This window comes from Lynx canadensis, chromosome A3, assembly GCF_007474595.2.
Source record: "Lynx canadensis isolate LIC74 chromosome A3, mLynCan4.pri.v2, whole genome shotgun sequence".
NCBI classification, from domain to species: domain Eukaryota; kingdom Metazoa; phylum Chordata; class Mammalia; order Carnivora; family Felidae; genus Lynx; species Lynx canadensis.
The window spans coordinates 99174083-99194292 of NC_044305.1; the positions used below are offsets into that span (position 1 = coordinate 99174083).

The 20210-nt window shown below is 45.8% G+C and overlaps 2 protein-coding genes across 2 annotated transcripts in view; one reads left to right on the top strand and one right to left on the bottom strand.

Moving 5' to 3' along the window:
• Positions 1-15567, top strand: part of DNAH6 (dynein axonemal heavy chain 6) — a 222450-nt gene extending 206883 nt beyond the window's left edge. Inside the window, exons 71-77 of the mRNA XM_030310984.1 lie at positions 45-174; positions 2640-2767; positions 5919-6104; positions 6634-6706; positions 7661-7812; positions 10368-10590; positions 15242-15567. Of these exons, the coding sequence (XP_030166844.1) occupies positions 45-174; positions 2640-2767; positions 5919-6104; positions 6634-6706; positions 7661-7812; positions 10368-10590; positions 15242-15345 (996 nt within the window). The 3' untranslated portion in view covers positions 15346-15567. The remainder of the gene's footprint in view (positions 1-44; positions 175-2639; positions 2768-5918; positions 6105-6633; positions 6707-7660; positions 7813-10367; positions 10591-15241) is intronic.
• Positions 15568-17095: 1528 nt separating this feature from the next.
• Positions 17096-20210, bottom strand: part of TRABD2A (TraB domain containing 2A) — a 45616-nt gene continuing 42501 nt past the window's right edge. Inside the window, exons 6-7 of the mRNA XM_030311803.1 lie at positions 19819-20076; positions 17096-17914 (exon numbers count right to left, since the gene is read on the bottom strand). Of these exons, the coding sequence (XP_030167663.1) occupies positions 17728-17914; positions 19819-20076 (445 nt within the window). The 3' untranslated portion in view covers positions 17096-17727. The remainder of the gene's footprint in view (positions 17915-19818; positions 20077-20210) is intronic.

Sequence of the window (20210 nt, forward strand, 5' to 3'; positions counted from 1 at the left end):
GAGAATTCCAGTCTTCACTGCTCTGTCTCTTTCCGCCATTACAGTACAAAGAGACCAACACTTTAATCAACACCATACTTGAGGTTCAGCCAAGGTCATCTTCTGGTGGAGAGGGAAAAAGCAATGATGAAATTGTCCTAGAACTTGTTGCTTCAGTCCAGACCAGAGTTCCAGGTAACAAATACTCCCTGGCTTCTGTATATCATAGGACTTTTAGGAATAAACTCAGAAAGCTGAGTGATGAGCAGGTGTCCAAATCTGCTTTATTACATAGACTTTTCTTTACATAGAGAGCGCTTCTGACATGGAGCTCTCCATTTATAGAGTGGAAACCTTGAGCACCTCAACAACCCAACTTCCAGAAGCATGTGGAGCAAGTTGGTTTCTAGCCCCGTGTAACTTTACCTAGACTCCTTCCTAAACTTCCTCATGTCTCTAGACCTGTGCTTCCCAAGACAGTAGCCACTAGCTACGTGTGGCTACTTAAATAAGTAAAATTTACAATTAATTTCCTCTGTTGCACTAGCCACATTTTGAGTGCTACTATATTGGACAACGCAGATAAAAAATATTTCCAAATTGTAAAATGTTCCATTCGACAGCCTTGCTCTAGAATCTCTCATTTTCTTCTCCATTCAAGAGAAATGGCTAAATTAATATCATCTTGTTTTCTGGTGAGTAAAGTTATCTTCCTGAAAGATCACAGAGATGTGCTCTCACACTTTTCTTTCAGTGACTGTAGATTTACACTTCTTAAGTCTACTATAAAAGTAAACTGTGTTTCTTCCTACTCACAACACTTTTGACACCAAGTGTGTGGGCTCTCCCCTTACATAAGCAACAGTCCAACTCTCTGGACACCAACAGGGTATCCGACAATCCAGTTATGACACTAACTAACCAGAGTTAGCACAGACCCCACAGGTTAAGGGCTCAATCCCACAAGACCACCCTCCGCTTCAGATGCCAATCTCAAGTCCCAAGTTGTGACCTATACTTCTGATCAACTGACTATAAATCAGGTGTTCACACAAACCCCTTAGGTTTATAATTTGCTAGAAAGTCTCAGGGAAACACATTTACCAGCTTGTTATAAAGGATATAATAAAGGGTACAGATAAACAACCACATGAAGAGGTACATTAGGGCTAGGTCTAGAAGAGTCCCAAGTGCAGGAGCTTCTGTCCCCATGGATTCAGGGTATGCCACCCTCCTGGCACACAAAAGCTCTCTAAACCCCTTCAGTTAGGGTTTTTATGGAGGCTTCATTACTAGGCATGATTGATTACATCATTAGCTGTTAGTGATGAACTCAACCTCCAGCCCCTCTCCCCTCCCAAGAAGTCAGAGGGAAAAGCTGAAAGTTCCAACCTTCTAATCACATGGTTGGTTCCCCTGACAAGGAGCCCCCCACCCTTCAGGGCTTTCCAAAGTCACCTCATTAACATAGAGTCAGGTTTACGTTATGAATAATGAAAGATGCTCCTTTCATCCTTAACACTCAGGAGCTCCTCCAGGAGCCGGGATCAAAGCCAAATAAATATTATAAAAAGTGATGTTCCTATTACTCTTATTACTTAGGAAATTACAAGGGTTTGGAGACTCTAGCCAGGAAGAACCAGGGGCAAAGACAAAAATATATATTTTTATAACATCACAGTTCCAGAGACTGATTCTTGCAAATTCTCTGAAGACCTCCCCCCCCCCAGAAGAAAAAAGCCGGTGCAACCTCAGAAGCCAGTTATCTCCTCCCAAAACAGGCCCTCAAAAGAATACCTCCTGAGTAGAGAGTTCTGTTAATGTTGAGGAAAACTGAGTCAGTTATTTTAGGAAGCAATTTTTAACAAATGTAAGATACAGGACTGGCTGGAAAACGGATGCAGAGACGGATGGCTGGAAGACGGTGTACTTGGTTCATAGAGTGCCCTGACACCTAGGAGATTTTTCTCTCCAAGATTAATAAAACTTACACTTTCACTGAAATAAGCAATGCATCTGCTGAGGCTGAGAGGACAGGGATATGACTGGTTCAATAAGAGAACTGAGGGTTTGGAATAGGAGACTGGGACATGGGATGACCCAAGACTGGACCAACCCACAGTGCTGTGTGATTTTTCTATAGCAGTGGAAGTGCAAATTCAGAAGGAATTTGGAACATATACTTCAGAGCCACTCACTAACACTACTCAGATATGCAGGGGAAATGCTGGTCCTTCATTTTTTATAGCTTATATGAGCCTCCATTTGCTAGATTATAGGGAAAAGGAAGAGCAAAATTTTTAATCCAGCTTGAACCACGGGCCTAATAACTGAGTCAGTCCCTTTGAGTAATGCTCAGTAACAAGATAAATGCTAGTCTGCCTCATCCTTCGTTCTCCCCCTCCAACCCCCGTCTCTCTGAGATGCAATGCGGTGTGCAGAGAAGAGGGGGGCTTACATACCTGCATGGCAAAGAAAACTCAGGGTCCCTGCACCTCTGGTCTCAGAGATGGCCCTCGCCCACCAGGCAGCCACTTGTCCACCCAGGCACCCCAGAAGTTGGCTTTTTAAAAGTTAAGATAAGTGTGTTACAATAGCAATGTTACAAGGACAGAAATCAATGATAATGGATCTGAGGAATCAGCATGTGTGTGTTTCAGAAACACTAGAAATGGAGAGTGCATCTGAGAGCCTTTTCGCCAAGGATTCCCAAGGACGCCTTAACTCTTTGACTACCGTTCTCGGACAAGAAGTGGACCGCTTTAACCAGCTATTGAAGTTAATACATGTATGAGTGCTCCTGCCAGCATTGCTGTTGGGTACCAAAGCTTTGTAGAGAAATTATCATAATAAGAGTTTTCCATTCCCGTTCAACATTTCTGTTTGAATATGCTAATAACTTTTCAAACGCAACTTGTCTAAAATTGAACATACGTACCCTCCTCTAACGAGTCTGTTCCCTTTCTCTAATAATGCCTTCACCAGTATGTGACACTATAGATCCCCAGTCTCATGATCCTAACTCATGCCCTTAGGATTAGCACTGACTCTAGACCTTTGATCAAGGACCTAAGCACTGAATCTCTCTGGATCTCTGAAGAGATCTCACTGGATCTCAGAGAGATTCAGTGCTTGTTCCTAATGTCTAGTTTGCAGGTAGTAACAGTCTTTATGAAGACTCTGAAAACAGAGTTTCTGCAAGTGTGGGCCACAAAATGCCTGAGATAGAATCGGCTGTGCTGCGTGTTCAAAATGTAGATCCCCCGATCCCACTCCAGACCTCCTGAGTTTGAATTCCTTGAGAAGTTCCTGGGGTTATGAATTTTAAGTAAACTCCCCCAGATGACTCACTGCAACTAAAATTTGAGAACAACTATTTGGGCCTTTGCCTTCTGCTCAGGAATACTCTGGATAACCTTGACTTTATAATGCCAGCTGAAGGCCTCCCTGGTTTCTCTGTGCATTACTTTGATAAGGAAAACACACAACCCATTAGAGACCAAATATTGAGCATTAACCAGAAAAGTTTTGCTGCCAAGCAAGGACCAAATACCTAGCACAAAGTCAAGGCTCAGTGAGAAGATCGGGGAGGACAACTGGGGCAAATCTTTTATTAAAGCCAAAGACTGTCTCCTTATTAGAAAAGCAGTCTCCCAGTGTTGCTCATTGGCTAGCAAAGTTAGGTTGTGGGCTAGGGGGCACTGGGTCAGCTGAATATGCGGAGTCCCCACCTGGGGACTGTGCTATCTAGTCAGCTCTATACCAGTGTCAGCAGGCCAGGTAGCCAGGTAAGGGGTCAGCACCTCCTATACAGAATGAGCCAGGACAGAGATGAAGCTGCTAGGATGAAGATGTCCAAATGCAATGGCCAAAGCAAGATAAAAATTCACTTCCCTCTCTGCTAACAGCCCTGAAGAAGCCCTATAGGGCAGGTATTTAATCTTGCTTTGTGAGCTCATCCAGGGATCCCAGCTGGAGGGCTGGCTCTTTCAGCCTCGGGAGCTTGTACCTCTGGGCCCAAGGTGGCTGCTCCTATTGTCCTCTTTTTCCAGCCAGTGGGACAGGGGACAGGAGAAAGAGAGGGCTGACAGAAAGCAGGTTCCTCATAAAACTGTGACCCAGAACTGTGACATCATTTTTTCTTGCACCCCTTTAGCCAAAATGTGGTCACATGGTCGTACCCCAGGTGCAAGGGTGGCTGGGAAATACAGTCTCTATATGAGATTGCTAAATCCCTTATGTACCCAGCTAAAACTAAAGAAGTACTGTTGTTCAGAGGACAGACACGAACCTTGCTCATGTCTTGCCTTTTCCACGTCATGACTTTGCACCCACTTGAAGACAGACAAACCCTAATGTCACTTCCTCCAAAAAGTCTTCCTGACACACCAGCCCGTCCCTCCCCCATCAGATAACTTAGGAACCCTCCTCAGGGCTCCATCATTTCAGGTGTCTGTGTCTATCGCTGTCCTCACCAAATTACCTTGTAATTACCCCTCCATGGGGATGGCTCCCCCGTAGGACAATGAACTTCTTAAAGAGAAGAAAACTAGTTAAATTAGTCATCTTTGATCCCCTAGTCCCTGACACATACTAAATCTTCATGAATCTTTGAATGTGCGAGTGAAAGAGTGTGGCTCTGAGGTCTCCTTGTGGTCACAACTTCTGGTCAAACATTACTGTGTACCAGTAATGAAGGAATCCACCTACAGGAAGGAGAAAAAGGAGGAATCCTGGAAGAAGCAGCCTGCAAAGCAATCAGGAATCCCAGCCGAGCACTTCTATCTGAGGGAGGGGTGGTGGCCTGCCCCCCGCCCCCAGTCCTGACCTCTGCCCAGTCCTAGAAGACCCTAGCAGCCTAATCCCTCCCTCTCTGGAACCTTCTGTAAGTCTTCTCTGTGAGCCTTCTGCCACCGTTTTCCATTTTCGGTTTCTAAGGTGGAGTGCTGTTTCGGCCCTGGCTGAGGGCCTCCTTGCTCTACAAGGCTGCAAATGGTTCGTCAGACCCTAACTAAGGGCAATTGAATAACAACTCTTCCTACCACTCATTGCCTCTCATGAACAGAGACGGGGAGGTGGGGAATAACTCTATGAAGGAATGGAAGGCTGACTAACCTTGTTTATCCACATACTGCCTATCTCTAGAACTATGTGCATATGGTCCTGGACCGTATTTTGGTTTTGAATCAGCATAAATTTGGCCTCTAACATCCTTCTATAGTATTTTCCCAGTATACTGCAGTGGTTTACACAAAACCAGAACCGTGCAGGCCATACCAATCTATATGCCCCACCTTCGTCTTTAGCCAAGTAACAAATATTACCCTGTACTTCCCCAGGGCTGCTGCCAGCCCAGCATCTCCCGGGACTACTGCCTGCCTCTGTCTTTTGTTGTGGGGAGGGGAGGGTAAGGGTCATGTCTTAAGGAAGTGTTTCTAGAACAAGGGGACTCTGGTACCAGCGGAAAGATTGGTCTCCCCTAAGAATCTCCCCTCTCTGCCGTAACCATGGAAAGGCCATGGGAAGCCCCTGGGCAGAAATCGCCAGTGGTAAGAAGCAGTCCCCACTACCAACCCCATGGTTCCCAAATAACTATCAGGCCCATTTTTCCTTCAGCCTGGAGGAGAGCTGCTCGTTGGTATTTCTTGAAGCCACTTCTCTAGGCTTCAAGGGATATTTCTCTTCCTTCCCTCTTTCTACTTCATTGGATTCTGACATTAACAGTCTGAACCGTCCCCCACCCCCAGGTCTTACACCCCTATGGTCACGTGTTGTAAAAATGGGTGAAAGATTGAAGAGTCTGGCCCAACAGACAGTGTGCAGAGAGGATGGAGCAAGGGGGCCCTTCAGCCCAAGGCAGTACTGCTGACACAAATGAGTGGCACTCTCACTTGATAATTACATCTGTGAAAGGCACCTACTCATTATTGTTCTTTCAGACTTCTCTGGAGACACTCAACAAAGCTATTGCTGGCCTTGTGGTGATGTCTGAGGAAATGGAGAAGGTGTACAACAGTTTCCTCAACAACCAAGTTCCCTCTCTGTGGTCCACCACAGCCTACCCATCCCTGAAGCCACTAGGATCGTGGGTCAAAGACCTGATCCTGAGGACTGCATTTGTGGATGTAAGAAAATTCACTTCTTTGGGTTTGATGAACACAGTAGGCCTTAAGGTCCTTAGGAAGCCCTAGCTAACTGAAATATTAACAACTGTTAAGGGATCATCTGAGCCCAAAGAAATAGAAACTTCCAGAATGGCATCAATTTGAAAGTCATGTTCATTATAAGGTACTTTGCCCTTGGCCTTTATCCCTGTATCCCACTTTAATTCCAGGCCAACCTTGGAGTTTCAGATCTCATTCATGGGATCCCACTGTGAGGCACAGAACCAATCTGACATGGGTCCAAACTTCTAGGTGTGACCTTGCTGCAGTCTCCTCTCTTCCACACCCCCTATAATAACCAGGTTCTGGATTTACGGTCAGGCAATTGGGTGAGGAGGGGGACAGACAGGTAGGGAGAATGGGGCTGATGACTAACTCAGGCTGGTTAAGATTCTGTCTCCTGAGAGGCCCTCCAAAATATGATTTTGACTTAAATGACAAGCTCCACTTCAGAAAAACAATACATAATGGTGTAATGTTTCTCCTTTAGTTGTGGCTCAAAAGAGGGCAGCCTAAGTCCTTCTGGATCTCCGGTTTCTTCTTTCCTCAAGGATTTCTAACAGGTAACAACCAGTGCTTTCCCAAGAAAAATCCCACGAAAGATCATGCTGGGTTTCTAGGAACTGGGGGAAAGGCAGGGCTGCTAATGACCTAACTATGGATTACTGATTCTAGGGCAGTTCAGTAAGTCTCTGCTCCTTCTCACTTGCTGGGGAAAAGGATGGCAGGAATAGCAGATGCTCCCCAACAACCTAACTCCTGCCCCTCTTGGGCTGTGCAAGTTCGAGCACTCGATATGACATGAATGCCCACGGCACGCCTCAGTTCCCCACGTGACCCATGCTGGACGGCACCACCTGCTCTCCACCTGCCCCAGCCCCACCTCAGAGCAGCTTCCTTCTTTCTAAAGAACATTCCTTCACTCATATGTGGATCCTGAGAAACTTAACAGAAGACCATGGGGGAGGGGAAGGAACAAAAAAAAAAGAGAGGGAGGGAGCCAAACCATAAGAGACTCTTAAAAACTGAGAATAAACTGAGGGTTGATGAGGGGTGGGTGATGGGCATTGAGGAGGTCACCTGTTGGGATGACCACTGGGTGTTGTATGGAAACCAATTTGACAATAAATTTCATATTTAAAAAAAAAAAAAAAAGAACATTCCTGTCAACCTTCCATCGGCCCTCGACTCCAGCTAGAGGACCAAGGCCTAATCTGTCTTCTGAATCCCTCAAATCTCCGGCACTGGCTTGTCTCTCACTCACTGGCAGAGCAGTGCACTAGAGCCATGACCTTCTTCCCTCTCTTCCCAGCTGTTCCATGGCTCCACCCCTCCCAGCATCACCACAGGCTTCCTGTCTAATGAGCTAATTCAGAATAAGGTGTTAATGGCTGGGACTTCTCCAGGGGGAGGAAGCTCTCAAAGCTAGAGCAGCCTGGTTGAGGCAAACAGAGGCCATGTTTGAGAAGCGGCAATGTCGTTTGGAGGACCCAGCTTTCTGGTTTTCATTTTTATAGGAACTCTTCAAAATCATGCTCGGAAACACAATTTGCCTATAGATGAGCTGAGTTTCAAGTACAACATGATTCCTATCTATCGGGATCAAGCTGCAGTTATAGAAGCTGCCAAGACAGTGCAGTTTGGACAAGAACTGCCCATGGACTTGGAGGTACCGTTCCCTGACTAGTTACAGCAGAGCAGCTCTGTCCCACTCACATTTGATATCTCAGCCAACCTCCCCCGCCCCACTCCCCTACTGCCTCCCACATGCAGCAGCGAGAGAGGCAGGATGAGACTCATACCCCTGAGACAAGCTCCCCAGGTCTGCAGTGACTCGATAGGAAGTGCCTAAATTAGTCCGATTTGTAGAGATATTTTTTAAAGCAACACTGTTTATTTCTTTAGATACCTACAGCAACTCTCTCTTTCTTATGGAGAATGAGGTTAAATAAGGGCTTTAGCAAGATGTTAAAAACAAGGTTTCAGAATCAGTCAGGGCTGAGTTTAAATTCTGACTTTCCCCTTTGCAGCTGTGTGTGCTAGAATGACTAACATGTCTGCATCTCAGTGTTCTCATCTGTAAAATGGGGCCAATGCCACCAACCTCAGAGCTGTAATGCAGTGTAAATGAACTAGCACATAGTGCTCCCACAATAAATAACTATTATTATAGGCTGAATGTATTTGCCGTTCACTCAATTGCCTCCTAGTGGAATTGATATACTAACTTCATACATTATATAACCATAAATACATGGCATAACTAATAGGAATGCACTAAGGAAGCAGTTTAAACTCTTTGCTTACATAGTTTCCTCCTTCTAGAGCAGAAGTTCTCAAAATATGGTTCCAAAACCAGGAGCATTGGCATCACCTGGGAACTTACTAGAAATGCAAATTCCAAGGACCCATTCCAGACCTACTGAATCATAAACTCTGGGCTGAGACCCAGAAATCTGTACTCTAACAAGTCCTACATGGGGCTCTTAGCCCACTAAATTTTGAGAACCACTGCTCTAGAATATCAGTGATTCTCAACCTTAACTGCGGGTTAGAATCACCTGTGGAGCTTTTTAAAAATCCCAATACCCAATGGGGCACCTGGGTGGCTCAGTCAGTTGAGCATCTGACTCTTGATTTGGGCTCAGATCATGATCCCAGGGTCATGGAACTGAGCTCTGCATTGAGCTCTGCACTGAGTTCCCAAGCTGGGCATGGAGACTGCTTGGGATACTCTCACTCTCTCTCCCTCTCTCCCTCCCCCCTCCTCTCTAAAATAAAATTTAAAAAAAAATCCCAATGCCCAGACTACATCCCACTTACATCAGAATCAGCCCAATATCATTAGGCATCATTATTTTCCAAAGCTCCCCCGGGTGACTCCAGTGCACCACCAGAGATGAGAACCCCTGCCACCCATCTGAGCCACCCAACTCTGATGTGCTGAGATGCAATGGGGGAGGGCAGCCCTGCCTCAAAGCGCCCGTCCACACCTTAGAAACATAACTTTACACACAAGCAGGGCCACTGTTAGCCCATTTGCCACCTTTGCACAGCTTAGGAAAAGACACTCCCTCTGGGTGGATGCCCAGATGGCTCCCACACATGGCTTGGCAAGGGGGTAGCAGGATGGTTTTCAGCCTCCACTAAGGCAGACCTGCACAGGTGTGCATAGCAGCCCCCAAAACAGGAAGGCCTGCCCCACCCTTCGTAGTCGAGAGACAAAGTTTGCGACACCAGAAAGTAAAGACCAGCCAAAAAGAGCTTACTGTCCTTTTATTCACTATAAAAATATACTGCCTGTGTCCATACCACTTGGCCATCTGCCTGCAGGTGAGCGGCTCCAATTCTCCAAAAGATAATCAGCTCCACAAGTGGCCAAATTCACTGTTTGAGGAAGGATGACACAGAAGCCCACAATTGGCAGAACTTGTATACCAGTGGTGGCCTCCAATCACAGGACACCAAGGGCAAGGTTTTTCTCTGTCTCTCTCTCTCCCCCTTTAATAGAAACAAGAATCTAGCATAATTTCTAAAAACAAAAAGGGAACTTTCCATAGTCTGCAACAGTCCATACTCTGCAGGTATCAAGACGGATATATAATCTATCTTTAGGAGGCACCCAGGTCCTTGAAAGACCTTGCTAAAAAGAACATGATAATCACAGCCCTCCTATCCTATCTGCTTCCCATGCAAAGGAGCAAGTCATAACACCGTATCAGACAGTCTGAAGCCCATAAGTGGTATCCCCTATTAAAGATCCTGGTAGAGTGTGGAAAGTTTGAGATTTGGTGTCAAACAGAAGCAAGTTATTTTACCCTTCTGAGTCTTGGTTTTCTCCTCTCTAAAATGTAATAACAGCAGGGCGCCTGGATGGCTCAGTTGGTTAAGCATCCGACTTCAGCTCAGGTCATGATCTCATGGTTCGTGAATTCCGCGCCCTACGTTGGGCTCTATGCTGACAGCTCGGAGCCTGGAGCCTGCTTCAGGTTCCTTGTCTCCCTCTCTCTCTGCCCCTCCCCCACTCATGCTCTGTCTGTCTCTCAAAAATGAACAAACATTAAAGAAATTTTTTTAAATAAAAAATAAAAATAAAATGTAATAACAGCAATCTCTAGAGTGGTTCTTAGAATTAACTGGTGAGGATGTGGGACTCGGGAAATGGCCCACAACAGCTAATCCCCTTCTCCTCTTCTCACCTTTAAACTTCTGGTTATCTTCCAGTTGCCCTCTCCTGAAGATGGTGTTCTTGTTCATGGAATGTTTATGGATGCTTCTCGATGGGACAATACAGAGATGGTGATAGAAGATGCACTGCCAGGACAGATGAATCCAATGCTACCTGTGGTGCATTTTGAACCTCAACAAAATTACGTGCCAAGCCCAACACTTTACCATTCCCCACTTTATAAAACAGGGGCCCGGGCAGGAACACTCTCAACCACAGGTAAGGATGTGCTAAGATTGGTAAAAAAAAAAAAAATGATGACAAAATGCAAACTTACAAAGTCCAAACACAAAGCCATAATGTGCGAGGGGAGATCTTAAGCCAATTAGCAAGACTTAAAATGAGGCCACTTATAATATACTAATTTATAGATTTTATGTTTTCCTTCTTTTACCACTAAGTATGGGCTGACATTATAAAACAAATGCTTTCTTTCTATTAACCTAATAAGTAGAAAATAGAGCTTATTGAACAGTGACTTCTAATTTCAAAATGATGGACTAAGTAGACAGGAGTCTCTCACCAAAGTCACTGAGACTCATCATAGAAAATAGATTTAAAAATAAACCCAGGGCTCCTGGTTAAACGTCCGACTCTGGCTCAGGTCATGATCTCGCAGTTCATGAGTCCAAGTCCTACATTAGGCTCTATGCTGACAGCTCAGAGCCTGGGGCCTGCTTAGGATTCTGTCTCCCTCTCTGCCCCTTCCCCACTCATTCTCTCTCTCTCTCTCTCTCTCTCTCTCTCTCTCTCAAAAATAAATAAACATTTTTAAAAATGGCATTAAATAAAATAGCATTAAATAAAAATAAACCCAAAACAGAATGCCGTGTTGCAAAAAGGGAAATCTGAGTGGGTCTGAAACTAAGATGCAGCCCTGACAAAAGGAACCAGGTAGAAAGAAAGCCATATCAACAGGTAAGCTGAATGCACACAGCTAAAGAGTGAGCAGAGAATGAGCTGAGGAGTCGGTTTTTTTAAAAAGTGACATTGTGAAAAAAATTAAAAATAAAATAAAAAATAAAAAAATAAAGTGACATTGTGAAAGGAGCCAAATTTTCTAATATTTATCTAGTAGGCAATCTGGAAGGAGAAAGAGAATGGAAGAGGGATAATATTTGAAAAAATAGTGGCTGATAATTTCCCAGAACTGAACAAACACTTGAGTCCTCAGATCACAAGATCTCACAAAGTGGCAGGTATGATTTTTTTTTTAAAGCATACAACAAATAATTAAATTTGCAAAGATATATCAAAGTGATTCTTAAAACTATCAGTGATAAAGAAAATCCTCAAAGCAAAGATTTAAAATATATTAATACACTGGGACTAAAATTCCCAAGAATGAGATGCAGATTGACATCAGACATCTCTCTCTTTATCCACATAGTGCACATGAAAAGATAATAGACAAACACCTGCAAAGGCTGTGGGAAAATAACTTTGCACCAGAACTGCAAAAGCAACCAAATTATTAAAAGGAAAGGTGTATTAAAGATCTCTTTGGACATACAATGGCTCTAAATTAATCACCACTGGCCCTCTAAAACACACACACACACTTAAATCTGTAATACTTTGACCATAAAAATGATTTTAATAATAACTTGAAACTAAATTTCCAGATGAGAGAAATATAGGAGAGGGGACAGGGTAGAAAGAATTAAATTTTCTCATTTGAATGGAGAATACAGATACTGATAAATATTTTTCTAATAAAATCTTCAATTAAAGTATATTCTCAAAGAGTAACATACAGAATAGAACTACAATAGACACTTATCATGTCTCTATCTCCCACTCCCATGACAAATCTAAAAACATTTTAAAAGGTATTTTTAAAATTAATGGCATGAACAAGTTTTTATGTGGACATAAGTTTTTATTTATCTCGGATAAATATCTAGGAGTGGAAAGACTAAACATGTGGTAAGTACATGTTTAACTTTTTAAGAAACAGCCAAACTGTTTTAAAAGAGGCCATACCTTTTAACATTCCTACCTGCAGTGCATAAGGGCTCCAGTTCCTCCACTTCCTACCACTTAGGATGATCAGTCCTTTTTGATTTTAGATGACAGCCGGCTAGCTATCTAGATGATAGAATATGTGGTATCTTCTTGTGTTTTTACTTTGCAGTTCTCTAATGACTAATGACATTAGCCATCTTTTCTGGTACTTATTTATATCTTCTTTGATGAACTGTTCTTTTTCCCATTTTTTAAAAGTCATTTGTCTTATTGCTAGCTAAAATTCCAACAGAAATTATCCTTTTGGCAAGAGGAACCAAGAAAAGGTAGTAATTAAAATGATGTTGTACTGACACAAGAATCAACAGATAGATCAAATGCACTGGAGAGAGAGCCCAGAAACACACTGTGTATACGTGGGAACTCAGCATATAATAGCAGCATCATTTTTTTTATTATGAAATTTATTGTCAAATTGGTTTCCATACAACACCCAGTGCTCATCCCAAAAGGTGCCCTCCTCAATACCCATCACCCACCCACCCCTCCCTCCCACCCCCCATAAACCCTCAGTTTGTTCTCAGTTTTTAGGAGTCTCTTATGTTTTGGCTCCCTCCCTCTCTAACCTCTTTTTTTTTTTCCTTCCCCTCCCCCATGGTCTTCTGGTAAGTTTCTCAGGATCCACATAAGAGTGAAACCATATGGTATCTGTCTTTCTCTGTATGGCTTATTTCACTTAGCATCACACTCTCCAGTTCCATCCACGTTGCTACAAAAGGCCATATTTCATTTTTTTCTCATTGCCACGTAGTATTCCATTGTGTATATAAACCACAATTTCTTTATCCATTCATCAGTTGATGGACATTTAGGCTCTTTCCATAATTTGGCTATTGTTGACAGTGCTGCTATGAACATTGGGGTACAAGTGCCCCTATGCATCAGTACTCCTGTATCCCTTGGATAAATTCCTAGCAGTGCTATTGCTGGGTCATAGGGTAGGTCTATTTTTAATTTTCTGAGGAACCTTCACACTGCTTTCCAGAGCGGCTGCACCAATTTGCATTCCCACCAACAGTGCAAGAGGGTTCCCGTTTCTCCACATCCTCTCCAGCATCTATAGTCTCCTGAGTTGTTCATTTTGGCCACTCTGACTGGCGTGAGGTGATACCTGAGTGTGGTTTTGATTTGTATTTCCCTGATAAGGAGCGACGCTGAACATCTTTTCATGTGCCTGTTGGCCATCTGGATGTCTTCTTTAGAGAAGTGTCTATTCATGTTTTCTGCCCATTTCTTCACTGGGTTATTTGTTTTTCGGGTGTGGAGTTTGGTGAGCTGAAAGAGAGAGAATCTTAAGCAGGCTCCATGCTCAGCACAGAGCCCAACATGGGGCTCAATCCCACAACACTGGGATCATGACCTGAGCTGAAACCAACAGTCAGATGTTCGACCAACTAAGCCACCCAGGCACCCCTCATCACCAAACTTTAAAATTATTACTAACCCTAATGAAATAATAGCTCTATGTAATAATTATCAACATCTGCTAACATGCCAAGAAAGACAGTCAGACATAAGGTACTTCCTGATGAAAGTACACACCACCTCTTCAAGTATTCTTGCCCAAAAAACTCAAACCTGAATATGATCATGTCTCTAGATCTAACCACCCCCTTTACATGAATAGAGGAACATATTTATTTTTTAAATATTTTTTTAACGTTTATTTTTGAGACAGAGAGAGACAGAGCATGAATGGGGGAGGGGCAGAGAGAGAGGGAGACATAGAATCGGAAGCAGGATCCAGGCTCTGAGCCATCAGCCCAGAGCCCGACGCGGGGCTCGAACTCACGGACCGCGAGATCGTGACCTGAGCTGAAGTCGGACGCTTAACCGACTGAGCCACCCAGGCGCCCCAGAGGAACATATTTAAAATCACCACAGGGATGCTGTCAGCAAAGTCCAGACTCTGGGAAACTTTATAGGACAAACAGCCTTGTTATTTCAACAATTACAAGGGGGTGGCAAAAGGAACAGAGGGGTAACCTACCAACTGAAGGAGATTTAAGAGACACCTCACTATTGCAAGGCATGGATCTTACTTGAATCCTGAATCAAACTAATGCAATACACATACAGTGTGTGTGTGTGTGTGTGTGTGTGTGTGTGTGTATACCATTTATATACCATTTATACTAGAAAATGTCATTCAAGTCCCTGCCAGGGCACTGTGGCAGGGCATGGCATACAAAGGTAAGGAAAGGGGAGATATAGGCTTTCTCTGCTGGGGACACCACCACCTTTCCCCAACTTCTACACAGACTGTGTTTGCTGTGAATGCAGTGTCATCTTGAGGGCAGAACCCTCTTCTTCTCACACTCATCCTGGCCCCTCATACAGGCCCACAGTAAAAAAAAGTGCAAAAGTGACCTCTTATTTCAGATGTCCCAGAGCTGAGGACAAAATATCTGCTATTGCACTTGGTCATTTCAGGAGTACTGGTGCCTAACTGCAGGGTAGAACAGAGGATGGATGGATGGACGGATGGACGGATGGACAGACAGATGGACAAATGAATGGATGCCCAACCTACCAACTGCATCCTGAGTCCCACTAAAAGCTCGGGGCTGAATCTATTCCAATGTTCCATCAGTCAGACTGTGGAGAATTTGAAACATACTTTACAAGGTTATACAAAGTCAAAGTTAGGTCCTAAAGGATCATTTGTTCTAACATCTTCATTCTATAGAGCGTAAAACTGAAATATGTAGAGGACTATTTACCCGTTATCTACAGAGGCTGAGTCAGGTCTGAAACCCAGGTGTCTTGACTCTCAGTACACTGCTCTTTGCATCAAGGGGTTATTTAAGTAACAAGCCTTTATCCTTGTATCCTTTACTAGGTCATTCCACCAACTTTGTGGTAACTGTGCTCTTACCCTCCAAGCGGTCCAAAGATTACTGGATTGCCAAGGGGTCAGCTTTGCTCTGCCAACTAAATGAGTGAGAAGTTGCCACCTCCTGCTAAAAAAGAACCAGGCCAAAAGTCTTTCCTGATGGGGACAAAGGTCCGTGTAACATATGCAAGCAAAACAGCTATACTTCTGGTCTGACTTAAGGATGGTTAGTGTGGCTTTTCTCTTCTAACCTAAAATAAAGTGTCTGAGTGCTTCATTGAGTTGGTAATTCAAGCTCTGATGCGAAAGCAGTGGGTTCAGCACTCACCTCTTAAACCTGCTCCCCCTCCTCCATGCGAGAGTCAGGCAGCTTCCCATCAGTAACTTGGGGGGGAGGGAGGGGGGTGCCTGGGCAGAGTCAGAACTCACCAATTCCTTACCCGGATGGGCTTCCTTCCTCTTCACTCTGACATAAAAGGCCCAGTGTACGTTTCAGTCACACGGCCCCAGGTGCTTCCATTTCTAGACCAGATTAAGGCTCAGATCCCAACATATGGGAGGCAGATGAGCAAGTGAGCTGGACAAGCTCGTGACACCATGGTGCCAGCTCCCCCACTCTACGGGCCTATCCCACCATCCTTAGAAGAGCTTGCTGTGCTTCACAGAAGTGGAGATTGGTCCTGCCCAAGGACAGAATTTCCCCTTCCACTTTAGGATGAACCTGTGTAGAAAGCATCCAAGTCCCACCCAGGCGCACCAGAGCCCCTGCCACCTCAAAAGCAGAGGTTGTTGGGCCAGTACCGAGATGGAGCAGTCACCTGTGGCAAACCATCTTGTGTCAGCCATGCCAACAAGGGTCTATGTCCTCAGCCATAATATGAGTCAAGAAACCGGGAACCACCCAGCTAGCATGTGGTCCTCTGGATAAAGACACACCACCCCCTTCCAGAAATTTGGAAGAACTGAATCAGGCCCAGTAATCCCACCTTCCCCTTTTACCTCTGCCTTCATCCCCATAGCTATCAAAGTTAAGAACAGACTCAAGTCGCAGAGTAGCAGCGAACAATTCTTGTACTTAGAGCTCAGAGCAGGAACCGAGACGACTCTTGGCGTGCCAAGCAGGAACGGGTGCTTACTAAGCCACGGGAATGGCTGCAGCCGCAGAAGTCAGAGGCTGACATCCGGCACCACAGCAGCTATAATTTCAGGTCAGAAAGCTGTAGGAAACTGAGCCAACCTCACAACTGTAACACGCTCGTGAAGCAGGTGACTGGACAGGGAAACGCACGGCCTGGCCACTGCACAAACTTCTGTCTGCTGGAGCCTACCCGTAAACTGCCACCACTACTGAAGAAAAAGGTCTTCTGTTCCCCCTTGAACCCTCCAAGTCTCGCATAAGTCTATGCCATTAGGAGAATCTCGGTCATAGCAGCAAGGGAATCTGGGAGAGTTTAGCCCTCCTCCCCCTGCAATACAGAGAGTACAGAATGGAGCGAAGGTGGAGGACATGTATCCTGAGTACCATCGCACCACTCTTTAAGTAGACCCGGAAGACCTTCTGGGCCCTGGAAATGACTGAGAATGCACCCCCAAGAAAGTCTAGGAAGGGAAGACCACAGAACTGCAAGCCCAGGCAGTCAAGCTTACCGTAAACCAGATTAGAAACAAACACATCTACTTCCAAGTCCTGGGCAGACCCTCTGGGTTTCTGTGAGCTGCTCGAAGGCCCATAAGGAAACCTTGTCATGGGGTGGGTGTAGTGACCGAACAGGAGGTGGGGTGGGAGGTAGGGCTAAAAGTTCCCATTTGAGACTCAACTGAGACAATTCTACTCTTACTCATTTTATAGAGACTCCCTCATAAGATTTTATTTATAAAAGGCATCAGCATATAAATAAATAACAAGACAGGAAGGGGGAGCGTTTGAAACCCACTTTCTTACACAGCACCTCTGACAAAGCCTTCATCCAGTCTTCAGCATGTTGGTGAGACACTCACATACATAATTAAAGCACTTGTCAGAACGCAGGAAACAGAACAAAGCTCCTATGGCCTACTGACTCCCCTGAATCCATAACCAGGAGTAGGAAGAGGAGCAGCAGGAAGGAGAAAAGGGTCAGGATCCAAAGTGGCAGGTAGGACCAGTATGAGTAGGGCCCAGGGGTAAAGCAGTGACAATATTCAGAGGGTGTGAGCAAGAGTTGTTTGCATAACATATACACATTGTGGGGAAAAATCTACAAAGAAAAGACATTTAATTATTTCCATATAATTCATTTACAATTATTTTCATACAAGTCATTATGTTAAAAAACTGTACACCTACCCCCAGCACTGCTGGATAACCCAGAGTCGTTCCTTGGAAAGAGAAGAATCAACTTTTATTCTCTCTTTTCCTGGGTTGGGCCTATCAAGGCCAGAACAGGGTGTGGAGTACAGGAATAGCCATCCTTCAAGTCCAAGGGGTCAGGGGCCTGGCCTGGCTCCTCCCGTCATTGCAGGAGGGGTGTCTCTGTTTGGAAAGCCAGCACCAGCACCCAGAACACAGGAGTCCAGAGAGACAGACAGGCACTGCTGGCTACCATCTGGCTGTGGCGGGAATGCCCATGGCGAGGGAGCTGCAGCTCGGCAGAGATGTGCCTATCCAGAACAGGGACCTGGAGCTGTGGGACCTCAGCACTAGGAGGGAAAGAAAAAAACAGAAGCTCAGAGCACAGCAGGAGCCACTGGATACCCCAGGGCCCCCAAACGCCCACACGGCTTCTTTGCATCTCCCTTCTTTAAAGACGAGAATGGATCTTAGTATGTTAATAGGCTTCCTGTGTCTCTGTCCCTCGATACTGCCACTACAACAAAACCAAGTAATACAGGTGCTAAGACCAGCACAACAGACAACTCTCCCTTGGCTACACGGTTCTTGGTTCAAAGATTATTAAAACTCTAGGTGTAAGAGGCCCAACTCAGATTTGCTTATCATTAGCCTTTGGGCAATCTCAGGCAGGGCCCCTCCTCACTGACCACACATAGAGGCACATCCAGGCCATGAGGCGTCCTCCCTGGGTCTCTGGCTCTCTCCCCTACCCCAGCTCACATCCGGTGTGAACACCATGCAGATATCCCAGGTCAAGACAGTATGAGCTGAGGGGCCCAAGATCTCAGGCTCACCCGGACCTTTCAGCTCAGCTCTGGTGTAAAGTGGCCAACTCCAGGCCACCTTAAAAGGAAATGGCCCAAACTGAAAAAGTACTGAACCGGTCAATTTATTCCTCCACAAATGAAGGATGGTTGGAGAGCTACCCTTGGTCATGTGGAACATGGACACCAACAGGATCCCTGTTCTCCAGGTCCCATTTGGCTGCTAGCTTCCATCCGTTAAAAAATGCCAATCCCAGAGCACACCGGACGCCTACTTCGAACCTTTCAGTGGCTCCTCACTTCCACAGGCATGAGACTCTCTGTCACTCCACTCCATTTCCTGTCTGGACCCACACCACCCCACCTGACTCTCCCCCCCCCTCACCCCCCCCCCCCCCCAGCTCCAACCATAATTATTTCATCTTGGTGTCTTCAACATGCTCACTCTCTCCAGGCCTTCACACTGTTCCCTTTGCTTGGAATTCCTTCCCCTCCTTGCTCAGCTATTTATCTATTCAACATTTATTATCAAGCACCTATGCAGGTACTGGATCCCTGAATCTCCTGATCCAGACTCAAAAGTTTTGGTCATTGGGTTTCACTTTGTCAGCCTTCTACTCAGCATCAGCCAAAAGGTACCTTCACTCAGGGAGGCCTTTCCTGACTACTCCCCCAACCCTAAATAGTAACTTCCAACACATACACAAGCACATTCCCACAGCACCCTTTGCAGATATCAAAACTGGGCTTCCTCCCTAGAATGCAAACTCCATGAAGGCAGAGAGCTAATGCCCGTCTGGTGTACTTCAAAGCCACAGCACCTGACACAACAGCAGGCACCCAGGAGGAACTCAATACATTTGCGCTGAACTGAACTGGATCCTGGATCCCAGGCCTCTCTGGTGTAGTTCTTCCAGAAGACTTAATGCCCTGCAGACCAGGCTGAGTCACCACCTTTGACTCCTCCATCCACCTCTGATCCACCTCCTAAGCATCTTCCGAGAGTGCATTCTGTGGTCACCACGCTCTCTGTAAAATGTGGGGGCTGAACAAGCCTGTTCCCTGTTGCTTCCAGCTCTGCAAAACTATGAAATCTTCCCGAAGCTGCAGTGGAGAAAGGGCTGGCAAATCAACGCACACCCATGCATGCCCACCACCACCACCCCCATTCCTCCTTTAACAAAGATAAACAAAGATAACAAAGCCCTTACTCTGGCTTGAAGCAACTGCCTTTAATTACTGGGTTCATCTCAGTGCCCAAGGCTCTAAGCAACAGGAAAGGCTGGTCCACAAGGGGGTTGCTCATCCCCACCAGAGCCTTGAACCTCCCCCTCTCAAGCAGGGTGAGGGATATTCCTGGGCTGCTCCCCACCGGGACTCCGGGTGGGGCGGATGGATGCCGGGGATGGGCTCCTGGCCGGCCGACCCGGCCCAAATCACCGCCTCACCTCTCCTCCAGTCGGACCCACAGATCGCTGAACTGCCGAAGCCGCTGCTTTCGCTGTGGCCGCTGCCGCCTCCGTTTCTTCCGAAACCTCCGCTCCGCTCCGCCTCCCAGGTGGGCACTTCCAGGCAGGGACATGTGGGGAGGCCACAGCGAGCGCACCGCAGACCCAGCTTCCGGTACCCGCGCTTCTGAGGCAGGCACTTCCGGAACAAAGATGGCAGAGGAGGCGGGCCCCGACAAGGGACTTCTACTCGTCTCCCTGTGAACAGGGGTGGAGGGAAGATGGATTTGAAGGACGGTCACACAGCTCTCAGGGCTCAGGGACGCAGAACGGGGGAGGTGGGGGGAGGATAATGTGAAAGTTCAAGCTGGCTAGGGAGCGTCCTCCAAGCC